We start from the raw sequence: 15,003 nt of genomic DNA, 5'->3' as shown, positions 1-15,003 counted from the left end.
GCAAGGTTCTGTGGCGACAGAGACCTAAGGGCACCTAGTGGGGAGGGGCAGTGAATTTGGGATAAACTGGCAAAAAGTGAACCTGGAGAGATACTATGAGGACAAACACTAGAGAATTTTAAGCTTGGGTTTGAGAGAATCAGATTTATGTTTTTAAAAGATCCCTCTGAATGCAGTGTGAACAGGAAGCAAGGAGAGAGAGGCCAGGCATAGGAGAACTGCAGAGAAGAGACGGGTTTTACATTGCGGATCAGACAAGCCCCGAGTTTGCGATGTGAGGACTACTAGTGACAAATTCCAGTAGGTGTGTAGATAGTCAGGTGGAAGCTCAGAGGAGAGGTGCTAAACTGTGGATAAACTTGTGAAATTCTTAGCACACAGGTGTTGGGTGACATCAAAGAACAGAGAGATACCATATTTCCCCATGTGTAAGACACACCTTTTTCTGAATATTTTGGGGTCAGGTGTGTCTTATACAGTGGTTGTAGATATTTTTTACTTGCATTTCCCACTTTTTTTGTGTGGATGAGGTGTTGTTTGAATTTTGTGATGAGTAAAACTTGAATTCAATAACTTTATGTAATACTTTTTTCTTTTTAAATTCCGGGCCCCCAAATTAGGGTGCATCTTATACATGGGAGTGTCTTATACCTGGGGAAATATGGTAATTCCTAAGAGGAGTGCCAATTGAGGAGAAAGATGGCCTAGGACTGAGCCTTGAAGAACTCTTGTAGTTAAATAACACGCAGAGGAAAATGGTTCAGCAAAGGCAACAGAAGAGGCCTGGTGGAAACTAAGAGAAGGTAGTAGGTGAACAGTAAAAGAATGTTACAAAAGGAGGGAGCCATTTGTCAAATGCAGCTGCTGGGTTGGTAAGACAGGCCCAGAAGAAGATCCCCTGCATTCAGTAGTGCTGGTGACCAGCTGAGCAGCCGCAGTGGAACAATGAGGACAGAAACTGGGGAACGGGAGGAAGTAGAATGAGATTGCGTAGAAAACTTTGAAGGAGTCTGGCAGTGAAGAGGAGAGAAAGGAGAAGGGACTGTACAATCAAGGGAGACATATTTTGTTCTTATATTTCTCTTTATGTCAAAGTTTAGAACATGTTTATATTTTTGTGGGAAAAATTCCTACAGAGGTGGAGGCAGACAGTACAAGCAGGGAGTGGACAATGGACATACGGGGATGCTAACTGGGGTTTGCAATACATGTTTGATGTGGACCTGCATTGGAAAGAAAAGGGCTATTTCTTCCACTGAACTCTGAGAGAAGAGGCAAAGGACAGGTATAGGTTATGGAGTATGGCAATCCTGTCGAGGTAGGGGATATGGTGGAACAGGTGCAATCAAGAAAAGCTGCAGGAACTGTCAAGAAGATAGTAAGACCACTCCCCACTGGATTTATGGCATAAAACTGGCAGAGACCAGCTGGATCTAATCTGGCAACTAATTTCACCTAAAGGTAATCCCTAGCCTCATTATACACTCATTATAATACATTAGCATGCTAAAGAACACACCCCACACCGGCCATGATCAGAAAATGAAAGCCCATATAAGGACACAACACAGCCTGCAGAACCCCTCTGAGAAATCTCTATCCCCTTCCTGGGAAATGCTGAATATTTACCCCCCTCTTTGAATACCATCTCCCACACCCCCTGAAACACTGAAGCAAATTCCACTCAAGATGGGCTGCTCTGTCTGGGGAGTGGCCTGTTCTCTTAGTGCTTCCCTAGTAAACTCACTTTCATTTTAAGGGACCAAAAAAGGGTTGTAGAATTGCTGTTGAAAGGTTTACTATAGGGGGGAAAAAGTTCCCAGGACACTAGAGACATCTGAGTACTATGCAGAGAAGGGTTTTCAGGGACTAATTAACCTGAGACAATAACCAACCACAAGTACTCCCAGGGGTCTGTATGGTTATAGCAAGATAGGGTGAAAGAGAAGTCAGGTCCTTGTTTTTGTAAAATTGAAACTTCAATGAAGGTTTTGCTTCTCCTCCCAACTTCCTTTTAGCAATAATTTTACAGAAGCAACATTTTACATCAGTCTGCTCCAGTGGTGGATTCAGCCGGTTCGTACAGGCTCAGCAGAATGCATGCCTTTTTGTTGAGTTTGGGGATCCAGTTGTTAAAATGGCACTTGTAATCAGGTTCTCTCTAAGATGAGCGCCTGGGCAGCTGCCCAATGTGGAAATCACAAATTGACATTCCTTACTGTTTTGGTTTTTTTGTTTTTTTTTTCCAAAGCTGGAAACAGGGAGGCAGTCAGACAGACTCCCGCATGTGCCCAACCGGGTTCCACCCGGCATGCCCACCAGGGGGCGATGCTCTACCCATCTGGGGCATTGCTCTGTTGCATCCAGAGCCATTCTAGCACCTGAGGCAGAGGCCATAGAGCCATCCTCAGCGCCCGGGCCAACTTTGCTCCAATGGAGCCTTGGCTGCGGGAGGGAAAGAGAGAGAGAGAGGAAGGAGAGGGGGAGGGGTGGAGAAGCAGATGGGCTCTTCTTCTGTGTGCCCTGGCCGGGAATCGAACCCGGAACTCCTGCATGCCAGGCCGATGCTCTACCACTGAGCTAACCAGCCAGGGCCCTTACTCTTTTTTTAACATTCATTTGTGCAACAGGGTATTCTAAGCCTCTGTAGTCATGTTCATTCCATCCACAGGTGAAAAAATTTCAAGTGAGGACACCAATCAAGAAGTAGTATGGAAATATCTTAACAGTTTTATTGGGTTTTTTTGTCAGGTATTATTTAATATTTTTTCATTGATATTTTAAAACTTTTTTATAACATAATCTAATTTTTGTGGCTCTTTTATTATTCTTATTTAAGTATTAAATGCATGAAATAATAAACTACCTTTAGTTACATCAGTTCTTTTTTATTATATTAATTTTAATTTATTGTGTTAACATGGATTCAAGTGCCCCACTCAATATAAACCCTCACGTTTTTGTTCTTTTGTGTTTTGTTTTGTTTTTTAATACTTAAAATGGTCATTACAGCAGAGAACCAGTTGTTAAATTATTTGAATTGCACCACTGGTCTGCTCCCATACCACAGCCATTCCAGCCGCAGCAGACTGGCTTTCCACCCCTGTGCCCACCTAAAAACACATTTGGATACCTGCAACCCTTGTGGAACTGTGGTGCCCATCTGGCTTCCTTACTCAGAATTTACGTCTCATTGCCAGTTGTATTTACAATGCAATTTACAATTTAATTGACAATAATCTTGAATCTCTACTCTGTGTGTGCATGTATGGGAATATTTACTTACGCTTTTAAATAAAAATTGTGTCTTTCTAAAAATAAATTTTGTTCATTTAAAATATTCAATTAATAGAAAGCCAAAAGAATCAGTAAAAGATCAGCTGATATGCCACTAAGAAGACATTTTATCATACCATTTGATGAGCATCATTGCAACAATTTATTGTTTAATTTTTAATAGAGGTATAATAAACCTAACATTATGTTAGTTTCAGGCACACAGTATGATTCACTATTTGTATATCTCAAAAAGTGATCATCACAATAAGTCTAGTTAACATCCATCTCTATACATAGTTAAATTTTTTTTTCTTGTGATAAGGACTTTAAAGATCTACTCTCTGAGCAACTTTTAAATAATGCAACATAATATTATTAACTATAGTAGCAATTTTTTGAAGATCCCAGATAGATAAACCAATGGATGGATGGATGGATCGATGAATGGATGATAGATGATAGATAGATAGATAGATAGATACATAGATAGATACATAGATAAAGTATGAATGAATTAATAGCCTAAGGCTGGGTTATACAATGTACGTTATTGAATAATAAACGCCATTTGTGTTACTGAAATTTAAGGAAAGATAAAGAAGATAAAGTACAATTGAAAGGTTGTACCTTCAATATTTGTTCACAAAAATATTTTATGATCTCTATAATTAGTATTATGAAAAACATTAAAATGTAAAAGTTATTATTTTTAGCTACTTGGTAAATTTGATAATATCTTCTCACTTTCTGCTATGAACTAATAAGAATTTGGGACATTTTCCTTTGATTCCTTATTCATATCTACCTATTTATGTTAATGGTATCATCATTTACAAGACTTATAACATTCTTCTGTTCACTGATGATAATTCCACAATTGTTTAATCTTAGTTTATATTAAAATCAATTCCTTTTATATCTGACACTAAACTTTTCCTACTAATGAAATGAACATCTGATTTGTGCATAAAGTATGTTTAGGCCTCTTTTGATGGCAATATCTAGTAAGTACTTCAAAATATGGGCAGCGTACGCGATTATCTTCCTCAAAGAGTTTCCATTTGAAACATTTTTACCTTACCTTGTCTTAAAAAGTTGAAGATAAAATGTTCAATTTTAATCGTAATGTTTTCATATTTAGGTAAAATTTGAGAGAAAATACAAACACGTTTACTATTAAATTCCAATGACATTTGAAAATTTTCCAACTCACGTCACGTGTAGAATACAAGCCTTCACTATTCTTCGGGCCCAGGAGTTTCTTCATGTTTTCCTTTATGTTTTCTTTTCTCTGGTGTCTGAAAGCTTTCTCCTGCTCACACAGAGCCATGCTGAATCGGAGGTCCGGGGATGAGCTGTGTATATACAGAGAGTCATGACCAATGTCCCCAGATGCCTTCTTATACATCACCCAGTCCCCACAGTCCCCAGCAGCTACACTGACATAGGCTGACTGCTTCCCTCAAGCCATTTCCCATGAGGGCATCTGAAAAAAGAGTACAGAATGATGGCTAGCTCAAACCATGTTCCAGGGCATGTTTGTAGAAAACAGTTAAGTATAAGGTGTTTTAGAAAAAAAATATAAGCAAACAAACAGCCCTTGATCGATTGCATGTTAGGATAGTTATAGCACTTTTGGGAACTGCTTCAGAAAAAAAAATCTGTTTAGATCTGTTTAGCACAGTAAGAACCATTAAATTATATATATTTCTAATAAAGTATTGTGTCTTTACCATTCATAAAAATATGTCCTTCCCTTCAGAGTGAGTTAAATGTAAGGCTCACTTCTGTTAATTCATTATGTCTTCCTTGTAAAACATAGAACAAGAGAAAAGATTGTAAGGTCTCTGGGATATGTACTCTACAGTGATATTTGATCATTGAAAACATTTTAATTACAACCCCCCAAAGGACAAAAATACATAACTCACAAAAGAGCAAGTATTAATAATAATAATAATGAAAAGTCAAAGGATAATTATTTAATTATACTAGAAAATCTTCAAAATGTAATTAGTATTAAATTAATAATTTAAAAATATTTTAAATCTATTTTCTAGTACTGGAAAAAGTAAAGTAACTCATACATTTATTTTGGAAATATTAATTTATAAAAAAACACTTTTTGAAGAATGATTAGGCAATGAGTACAAAAAAATCATTTAAATGTGTATTTCCTTTGACCTAGTAATTCTATTTCTGAATATCTACCTAAGGGAAGAAACTGCAAATTTTGAAAAGATTATTTATCTGTATTATCATATAATAAAGTTATTAATATATCAAAGCATCACACAGTTATTAAATTTGATTATTTTAAAGATTATGTAACAAGGTAGGGAAGAGTAAGATAGTGAATTAGCATTCTTTTTTCCTTCTTTTCGAAGTGAGAGTAGGGGAGATACAGAGACAGACTCCCACATGTGCCCCAAACAGGATCCTACCAGGGACCTCTGTCTGGGGCTGATACTCTCTCATCTGGGCAACTGAGCTATTTTTAGCACCTGGGGCAGAGGCTCCACAGAGCTATCCTCAGTGCCAGGGGCTGATATGCTATTACCAATTGAACTATGGCTGTGGGGCGAGTGGAGGGGGGAGAGAAAGACAGAAGGGGGAAGGGGGAAGAAGCAGATGGTCGCTTCTCCTGTGTGCCCTGACCAGAAATTGAATCCTTAATGTCCACACACCAGGCTGACGATCTACCACAGAGCCAACCAGCCAGGGCCATAAATTTACATTTTTATAGTTAAATGTTGAGGTAAACGTTGTTCTAATATTATTTATTATAATATATTAAGTTGGGCATCTTCTAATCACCTGAAGAAATAAAAATCTCACCGGCACAGTTGTCTCTGTGAATCCTCCTCAATTTATTTCCTTTTCCCCTCCTCAGAGATAACTACTCCCTTAAATTTGCTTTTTATTTCAATAACTTTCTCTCTTTCTTTCTTTCTTTCTTTCTTTCTTTCTTTCTTTCTTTCTTTCTTTCTTTCTTTCTTTCTTTCTTCCTTTCTTCTTAGCAAAAGAGAAAAAGAGATATGGAGGAACAAACAGGGACAGACAGGAAGGGAGAGAGATGACAAACATCAATTCTTGACTAAGGCACCTTAGTTGTTCACTGATTGCTTTCTCATATGTGCCTTGACCAGGGGGCTACAGTAGACAAAGTGATCCCTTGCTCAAGCCAGCGATCTTAGACTCAAGCCAGCAACCATGGGTCATGTCTGTGATCCCATGCTCAAGCCAGTGACCCCATGCTCAAGCTGGTAAGCCCGCGCTCAAGCCAGATGAGCCTGCACTCAAATTGGTGACCTTGGAGTCTCAAACCTGGGACCTCAGCATCCCAGACCAATGTCCTATTCACTGCACGACTGCCTGGTCAAGCTCAATAAATTTTTTTATAATTTTACAATAAACATTTATGTCCCTAAATAAGATATAGGGTTATTTTTTAGATTTAAAATTTTTATTTAAATGCTACCAACTGTATTTATTATACAAATTACTTTTTCCATTGAACATTTTTTTTGAGATTCATCTCTATTTATGTAACTAGAAGTAACTCAAACATTTGTCCTATTGTGAAGTATTTTTAATATATCAATAAAACATGATTTGCTTATTCATAAACATTGAGATTGCTTCCAATTTATTTTTAACTATTACAAACAATACTACTATGAACATGTGATGTATGTATAATATACATCTTTTAAAAGAACATCTTATTAAATCATCATAATAGATATAAAGCACTCTTATTTTACAAATGAGTAAAAATGTGATTAGTAATCTTTCAACTATTAACATAATTAGCAAGTAATAGATTTAAATCCAGGACTTCTCATTCTGGGACTCATGTTTCTTGTAATGTACTATGATAATCATTATCTTTCACTAAGCACAAGAAGCATGATCTTAAAAAAAAAAAAGAATAGAGCAGTGAACATAGATGTTTACAATATATCAATACAAAAATATTTGGAAGAAAAACTCTTAAATGTTAGGTAATTTTATAAATATGGTGACAGGTGTGTTTCATTTATTTCTTCTTTTATGCGTTATCTTTAGTGAGTTTTCATTTTTATTTTATATTTAATGGAAGGTATTCCATGGAAAATTTAACTTTTCTTTAAAGAACACATTTCTATTTTAGAATCAAGATGTAAGTTAACATATAAAAACAGAGTGTGGAGACTGAAAAGATGGCAGCGGAGTAGGCAGATGCACAGACGCCCAGCTCTCACCACCAAACTGGAATACAAATCAATTTAGGAAAAATCAGCATGAAAAACCAACTCTGAACTACAAGAACAGCTCTCAAAAACCAAGGAGCAAAGAAGAAGCCACAACAAACCTGGTAGAGAGCGCCTGAATCTCTCCTGCTTACAGGAATGGAGGGGGGGTGAGGCTGAGAGCCCAGAGGGGATCTCACACAAGGGAAAAGGGCAGAAACTACTGCTGACAGCCACTTGCTTGGTGACCAGAGAGCGAGGTGTGTTGAAAAGACCAGCTTATCTCCCAAGCGGAAAGGAAAGAGAGAGGGACAGACTGTGAGGGGCTAAGGAATGAAAGAGACAACATAAAAAAGCTGACTCATCCATGCTGGAGGCGGCCATAGCTGGGGGAGGGACTGAACCTTTCACAAAACAGAGCTGAATTGCTTCCGGATCAGAGATCTCTGGACATCTATCCAGCTCCAATCAGCACAACAAGACACAGCTGAAAACAAGAAGTGGGGAGGAGGGGCAGTAACTCAGGTATCCATGGAGATCTGAGATACACCTCCCCCTACTGAAGCTGAGAAAACACCCTGCCCCCAGAGAGATTAATTGGCTAAAGAGGCCTTCAGAGTCTCAGGTTACACCCACCGCATTCCTGAATACAGTTTCAAGGAAGCCCCCTGCTGAGATCAGTAAAAAGACTATCACCTGTTAAGAAAACAAACAAATCAAGACTTCAAAGCTGCCCAAATCCAAAAGTGGATTACAGATAACAGCTGATACCAACCCAAGAAGACCTAGAAATAACTAAAAACTGGAGGCAGACAACACCAAGCCTAGACTCAACCAACTCTACAAATAAAAAACCCCAAAACAGACAATGAGAAGACAAAGAAGTGCATTCCAAATAAAACCACAAGAGACACCTTCAGGAGATGAACTGAGTGATATGGAAATAATCAAACTTCCAGATGCGGAGTTCAAAATAATGATTGTAAGGATGCTTAGGGATCTTAGAACAACAATGGATGGTCATTATGAAAACCTAAATAAAAAAATAGCAAGTATAAAAAAGAATCAGTCAGAGATGACAAATACAATATCAGAAATAAAGACCACAATGGAAGGAATTAAAAACAGGATAGATAGAGCTGAGGATCGAATCAGCGAGTTGGAGGACAACTGGAATGAAGACATGAAAGCAGAGAAGAAAAGAGAAAAGAGACTCAAAAAGTCAGAGGAAACCCTTAGAGAGCTCTGTGACAACATGAAGAAAATTACATCCACATCATAGGGGTTCCTGAAGAAGAAAAAGAACAAGGGATAGAGACTTTGTTCAATCATATCATAGCTGAAAACTTCCCCAAATTAATGCAAGAGAAACTCTCACAAGTCCAAGAAGCACAGAGGTCTCCATTAAAGAGAAACCCAAAGAAACCTACACCAAGACACATCATAATTAAAATACCAAAGCTAAGCGATAAAGAAAAAATATTTAAAGCTGCAAGAGAAAAAAAAGTTATCACCTACAAAGGAGCCCCCATAAGGATGACATCGGACTTCTCAACAGAAACACTTGAGGCCAGAAGGGAATGGCAAAAAATATTCAAAGTAATGCAGAACAAGAACCTACATCCAAGACTACTTCATCCAGCAAAGCTATCGTTTAAAATCGAAGGAGAAATAAAAAGCTCCCCAGACAAAAACAACTCAAGGAATTCATTACAACCAAACCAATGCTGCAGGAAATGTTAAGGGGCCTGTTGTAAACAGATCAAAGTGGGAAAAGAATATAGCAAAAAAGGAATACACCTTTAAAGAAGAAAATGGCAATAAACAACTACATATCAGTAATAACCTTAAACGTAAGTGGATTAAATGATCCAATCAAAAGACACAGGGTAGCTGTGTGGATAAGAAAACAGGACCCATACATATGCTGTCTACAAGAGACACATCTTAGAACAAAAGATACACATAGATTGAAGGTAAAAGGATGGAAAAAAACATTTCATGCAAATGAAAATGAAAAAAAAGCTGGGGTAGCAATACTTATATCTGACAAATTGGACTTTAAAACAAAGGATATAGTATAAATATCTATGCACCTAATATAGGAGCACCCAAATATATAAAGCAGACTTTGATGGATTTAAAGGGCGAGATCAACAGCAATACTATAATAGTAGGGGATTTCAATACCCCACTAACATCACTAGATAGATCCTCAAGAAAGAAAATTAACAAAGAAACAGCAGACTTATTGGAAACACTAGATCAACTCGATTTAATAGATATCTTCAGAACCTTTCACCCTAAAGCAGCAGAATATACATTCTTTTCAAGTGCTCATGGTACATTCTCTAGGATAGACCACATGTTAGGGCACAAAAGTGCTCTCAACAAATTTAAAAAGACTGAAATCATATCAAGCACTTTCTCTGATCACAATGGCATGAAACTAGAAATCAACCACAATAGAAAAGCTCAAAAATTCTCAAACACATGGAAACTAAATAGCAGGTTGTTAAATAATAAATGGATTAAGAATGAGATCAAAGAAGAAATAAAAAAATTCCTAGAAACGAAGACAATGAGCATACAACAACTCAAAATTTATGGGACACAGCAAAAGCAGTACTGAGAGGGAAGTTCATAGCACTACAGGCACACTTTCAGAAGCTAGAAAAAGCTCAAATAAACAACTTAACCCTGCATCTAAAAGAATTAGAAAAAGAACAGCAAGTAAAGCCCAAATGTAGTAGAAGGAAGGAAATAATAAAAGTCAGAGCAGAAATAAATGACATAGAGGCTAAAGAAACAATACAGAGGATCAATGAAACTAGAAGCTGGTTCTTTGAAAAGGTAAACAAGATTGATGAACCTTTAACTAGACTCACCAAGAAAAACAGAGAGAGGACTCAAATAAATAAAATTAGAAATGAGAGAGGAGAAATAACAACTGACACAACAGAAATACAAAATATTGTAAGAAAATACTATGAAGAACTGTATGCCAAAAAACTAGACAACCTAGATGAAATGGACAAATTCCTTGAAACATACAATCTTCCAAAAATCAATCTGGAAGAATCAGAAAACCTAAACAGACCGATTACAACAAATGAGATTGAAACAGTTATCAAAAAACTCCCAACAAAGAAAAGCCCGGGGCCCGATGGCTTCACAACGGAATTCTACCAAATATTCAAAGAAGAACTAACTCCTATCCTTCTCAAACTATTTCAAAAAATTCAAGAGGAAGGAAAACTTCCAAGCTCCTTTTATGAGACGAGCATAATTCTGATTCCAAAACCAGGCAAAGACAACACAAAGAAAGAAAATTATAGGCCAATATCTCTGATGAATATAGATGCTAAAATCCTCAACAAAATATTAGCAAACCGGATCCAACAATATATGGAAAAAATCATACACCATGATCAAGTGGGTTTTATTCTGGGGAGGCAAGGATGGTACAATATTCATAAATCAATCAATGTGATTCATCACATAAACAAAAAGAAGGAGAAAAACCATATGATAATTTCAATAGATGCAGAAAAAGCATTTAATAAAATCCAGCACCCATTCATGATCAAAACTCTCAGCAAAGTGGGAATACAGGGAACATACCTCAACATGATAAAAACCATTTATGAGAAACCACAGCCAACACCATACTCAATGGGCAAAAATTAAAAGCAACCCCCTTAAGATCAGGAACAAGGCAGGGGTGCCCCCTTTCACCACTCTTATTTAACATAGTCCTGGAAGTCCTAGCCACAGCAATCAGACAACAAGAAGAAATAAAAGGCATTCAAGTTGGAAAAGAAGAAGTAAAACTATCATTATTTGCAGATGATATGATATTGTATATAGAAAACCCTAAAGTCTCAGTCAAAAAGCTACTGGACCTGATAAATGAATTCAGCAAAGTGGCAGGATATAAAATCAATACTCAGAAATCAGAGGCATTTTTATACACCAACAATGAACAGTCAGAAAGAGAAATTAAGGAAACAATCCCCTTCACAATTACAATAAAAAAAATAAAGTACCTAGGAGTAAACTTAACCAAGGAGACTAAAAACTTGTACTCGGAAAATTACAAAGCATTGATAAAAGAAATCAAGGAAGATACAAACAAGTGGAAGCATATACTGTGCTCATGGTTAGGAAGAATAAACATCATTAAAATGTCTATTTTACCCAAAGCAATCTATAAATTCAATGCAATACCAATTAAAATACCAATGACATACTTCAAAGATATAGACCACATATTCCAAAAATGTATATGGAACCAAAAGAGAACACAAATAGCCTCAGCAATCTTAAAAAAAGAAGAATAAAGTGGGAGGTATCACACTTCCTGATATCAAGTTATACTACAAGGCCATTGTACTCAAAACAGCCTGGTACTGGCATAAGAACAGGCATATAGATCAATGGAACAGAACAGAGAACCCAGAAATAAACCCACAGTTCTATGGACAACTAATATTTGACAAAGGAGGTAAGGAAATACAATGGAGTAAAGACAGCCTCTTTAACAAATGGTGTTGGGAAAATTGGACAGCTACCTGCAAAAAAATGAAACTAGACCACCTACTAACACCACTCACAAAAATAAACTCAAAATGGATAAAAGACTTAAATGTAGACCGTGAAACCATAAGCATCTTAGAAGAAAACATAGGCAGTAAGCTCTCCGACATCTCTCGCAGCGATATATTTGCTGATTTATCTCCACAGGGAAGTGAAATAAAAGGCAGGATAAACAAATGGGACTATATCAAACTAAAAAGCTTTTGCACAGCTAAAGACAACAAGAACAGAATAAAAAGACAAACTACACAATGGGAGAACATATTTGACAATACATTTGATAAGGGGTTAATAACCAAAATTTATAAAGAACTTGTAAATCTCAACACCAGGAAGACAAACAACCCAATCCAAAAATGGGCAATAGAAATGAATAGACACTTCTCCAAAGAGGACACACAGATGGCCAATAGGTATATGAAAAAATACTCAACATCACTAATCATTAGAGAAATGCAAATTTAACTTAATTAATAATTAAATTAAAACCACAATGAGATATCACCTCACACCAGTCAGAATGGCACTCATCAACAAAACAACATAGACTAAGTGCTGGCGAGGATGTGGAGAAAAGAGAACCCTCCTGCACTGCTGGTGGGAATGCAGACTGGTGCAGCCACTGTGGAAAACAGTATGGAGATTCCTCAAAAAACTGAAAATCAAACTGCCTTTTGACCCAGCTATCCCACTTTTAGGAATATACCCCAAGGACACCATAGAACGGCTCCAAAAGGAAAAATGCACCCCCATGTTTGTGGCAGCATTGATCACAATAGCAAAGATCTGGAAACAGCCCAAGTGTCTGTCAGAGGACGAGTGGATTAAAAAGCTTTGGTACATATATACTATGGAATACTACTCAGCCATAAGAAATGATGACATGAATCATTTACAATAACATGGATGGACCTTGATAACATTATACGGAGTGAAATAAGTAAATCAGAAAAAACCTAAGAACTATATGAATCCATACATAGAAGGGACATAAAAATGAGACTCAGAGACATGATCAAGAATGTGATGGCAACAGGGGTGGGGGGTGGGGGAGGAGGGATGGGGTGAAGAAGGAGAGAGAGGTTGGGGGAGGGGAGGGACACAAGAAAACCAGATAGAATGTGACAGAAGACAATTTAACTTTGGGGGAGGGGTACACAGCACAATCAAATGTCCAAATAATCTAGAGATGTTTTCTTTCAACATATGTACCCTGATTTATCAATGTCACTGCATTAAATTTAATAAATTAAAAAAAAAAAAGAATCAACCAATGGATGCACAAATGAGTGGAACAGCAAATCAATGTTTCTCACTCTCTCAAATCAATAAAATAAATAAATCAAAACTTTTAAAACTTTAAAAAAGTAAAAAATACAGTTGACATTTACTTGAAATGAAAAATAAAATAAAATAAAATAAAATAAAAACAGAGTGTGATTAAAGTTCATTAAAAATATATAGTAAATTCCTCTGGACATACATACATTATTTATCTGAGTTTTCCTACATTTTTTTGATAACTGTGTTTTGTTACATAACATAGTCTAATTATTTCAGTGAAGATCATTTCCCATTAAAACAAATAACATTATTTTCAGTCAAATAAAAATATTTCTAATCTCATGCCAAAGTAAATCCCTCTTAAGTAAGAGTTAATGTCATGAAAAATAATGCAACATAGTCCTTTGATGCTTCCTGACATATATTGAGAAACTGTGGTACTTTAACAGAAATTTATAAAGTCAAGTCAACTTGTTCCAGAGATAAAAACAAGAGAAAGAAGTATCTAAACCCAATTCCAAAATATCATTATCATACATTTGGCAAGTTACAAGATAGGAGACTGTGACACTAACTTATGTGGTGTTTGCGCAAATAAAATTTGTACTGGTAACTTTGGTAAAACCCACTTCAAGAGGGAAGTTCAAAGATGCAGAGAGGTTGAAGGAGGTGAGATCCATTGAAATCTGCATTGGATCAGAGATCAGCTAATGGACTTCCCTAAGATTCACTACTTAAAAAAAAAAATAAGTAAATTTTCAACTTTCACTTTTAGAGCCCAATTGGAAAGAGCAGAATCCTTTCTGGAACTTTATCAGTTTTAATCAGTCTCACATTTCAGTTTTTTCTCTTTCTAGTTTCCTGTTCACTTTCATGTTTTTGAATATCTACCAACAGTAGAAAATAGGCTTAAATAACTGTCTTCATGTCTATGGGAAAAATACATATAACTTGAGGCAGGGCTCTTTATAAAAGCCCTTATTTTAACACCTATTATTTAATCAGCAAACTATGGGAAAATTAAGCAAAGAATGTTAAATTTATCTTTTAATGTTGTGGCCATTAAGAAGGAGCAAAAGAAAAGCAAAGTACGTTTATTCATTTTTATAGTCAATGCTGTTAGAATTATTTCATATATTAAAAGTACACTTTTCAACAAAATAAATCAATGGAACACTCGCAATATCCCAACGAAGCAGATGCACTTACCAAACTTCAAGGAACATTTCCAGAATCAATTCAGTGACCTAAAAGAGAGATATTAGATTTGGTCATAAACAGATGTGTTACATACAATGCAAACAAAGTCAAAATAATGTCTGAGTGGCCCATAATTTTTAATTTAAGTAAAAACCCTAACAATAAAAGTAACATAGCTCCATGAAGACCTTAAATTACAGTTGTATTTCAATAAATTGTTTTGCTATTTTTGATTATATAAGTCTACTTAAGTCACTTTAGCAAATGTAAGAATTGCCTCTGCATGCTATTTTTCTTCCTTCACTGAAATGAAGTAGTTGAGTTCTACAATCATTATTCACAGAACATAAAAATTGCTTGAGATCTAAAAACTATAAAGATGTGTCTAATACTTAGGAACTGTACC

The 15,003-nt window shown here is 36.2% G+C and overlaps 1 protein-coding gene across 2 annotated transcripts in view; it reads right to left on the bottom strand.

Moving 5' to 3' along the window:
* The window catches only part of PLA2G4A (phospholipase A2 group IVA), a 150,698-nt gene that overhangs the window by 61,206 nt on the left and 74,489 nt on the right, over positions 1-15,003 (bottom strand). For both annotated transcript variants that reach the window (XM_066361735.1, XM_066361736.1), the window contains 2 exons: positions 14,607-14,644; positions 4,493-4,634 (listed from right to left, as the gene is read on the bottom strand). In XM_066361735.1, coding sequence (XP_066217832.1) covers positions 4,493-4,634; positions 14,607-14,644 — 180 coding nt within the window. The remainder of the gene's footprint in view (positions 1-4,492; positions 4,635-14,606; positions 14,645-15,003) is intronic.

Source organism: Saccopteryx leptura, chromosome 2 (assembly GCF_036850995.1).
Source record: "Saccopteryx leptura isolate mSacLep1 chromosome 2, mSacLep1_pri_phased_curated, whole genome shotgun sequence".
Classification (NCBI taxonomy): Eukaryota; Metazoa; Chordata; class Mammalia; order Chiroptera; family Emballonuridae; genus Saccopteryx; species Saccopteryx leptura.
The sequence above is the reverse complement of the archived record's forward strand: the minus strand, read 5'-3'. Positions and strand labels throughout refer to the sequence as shown.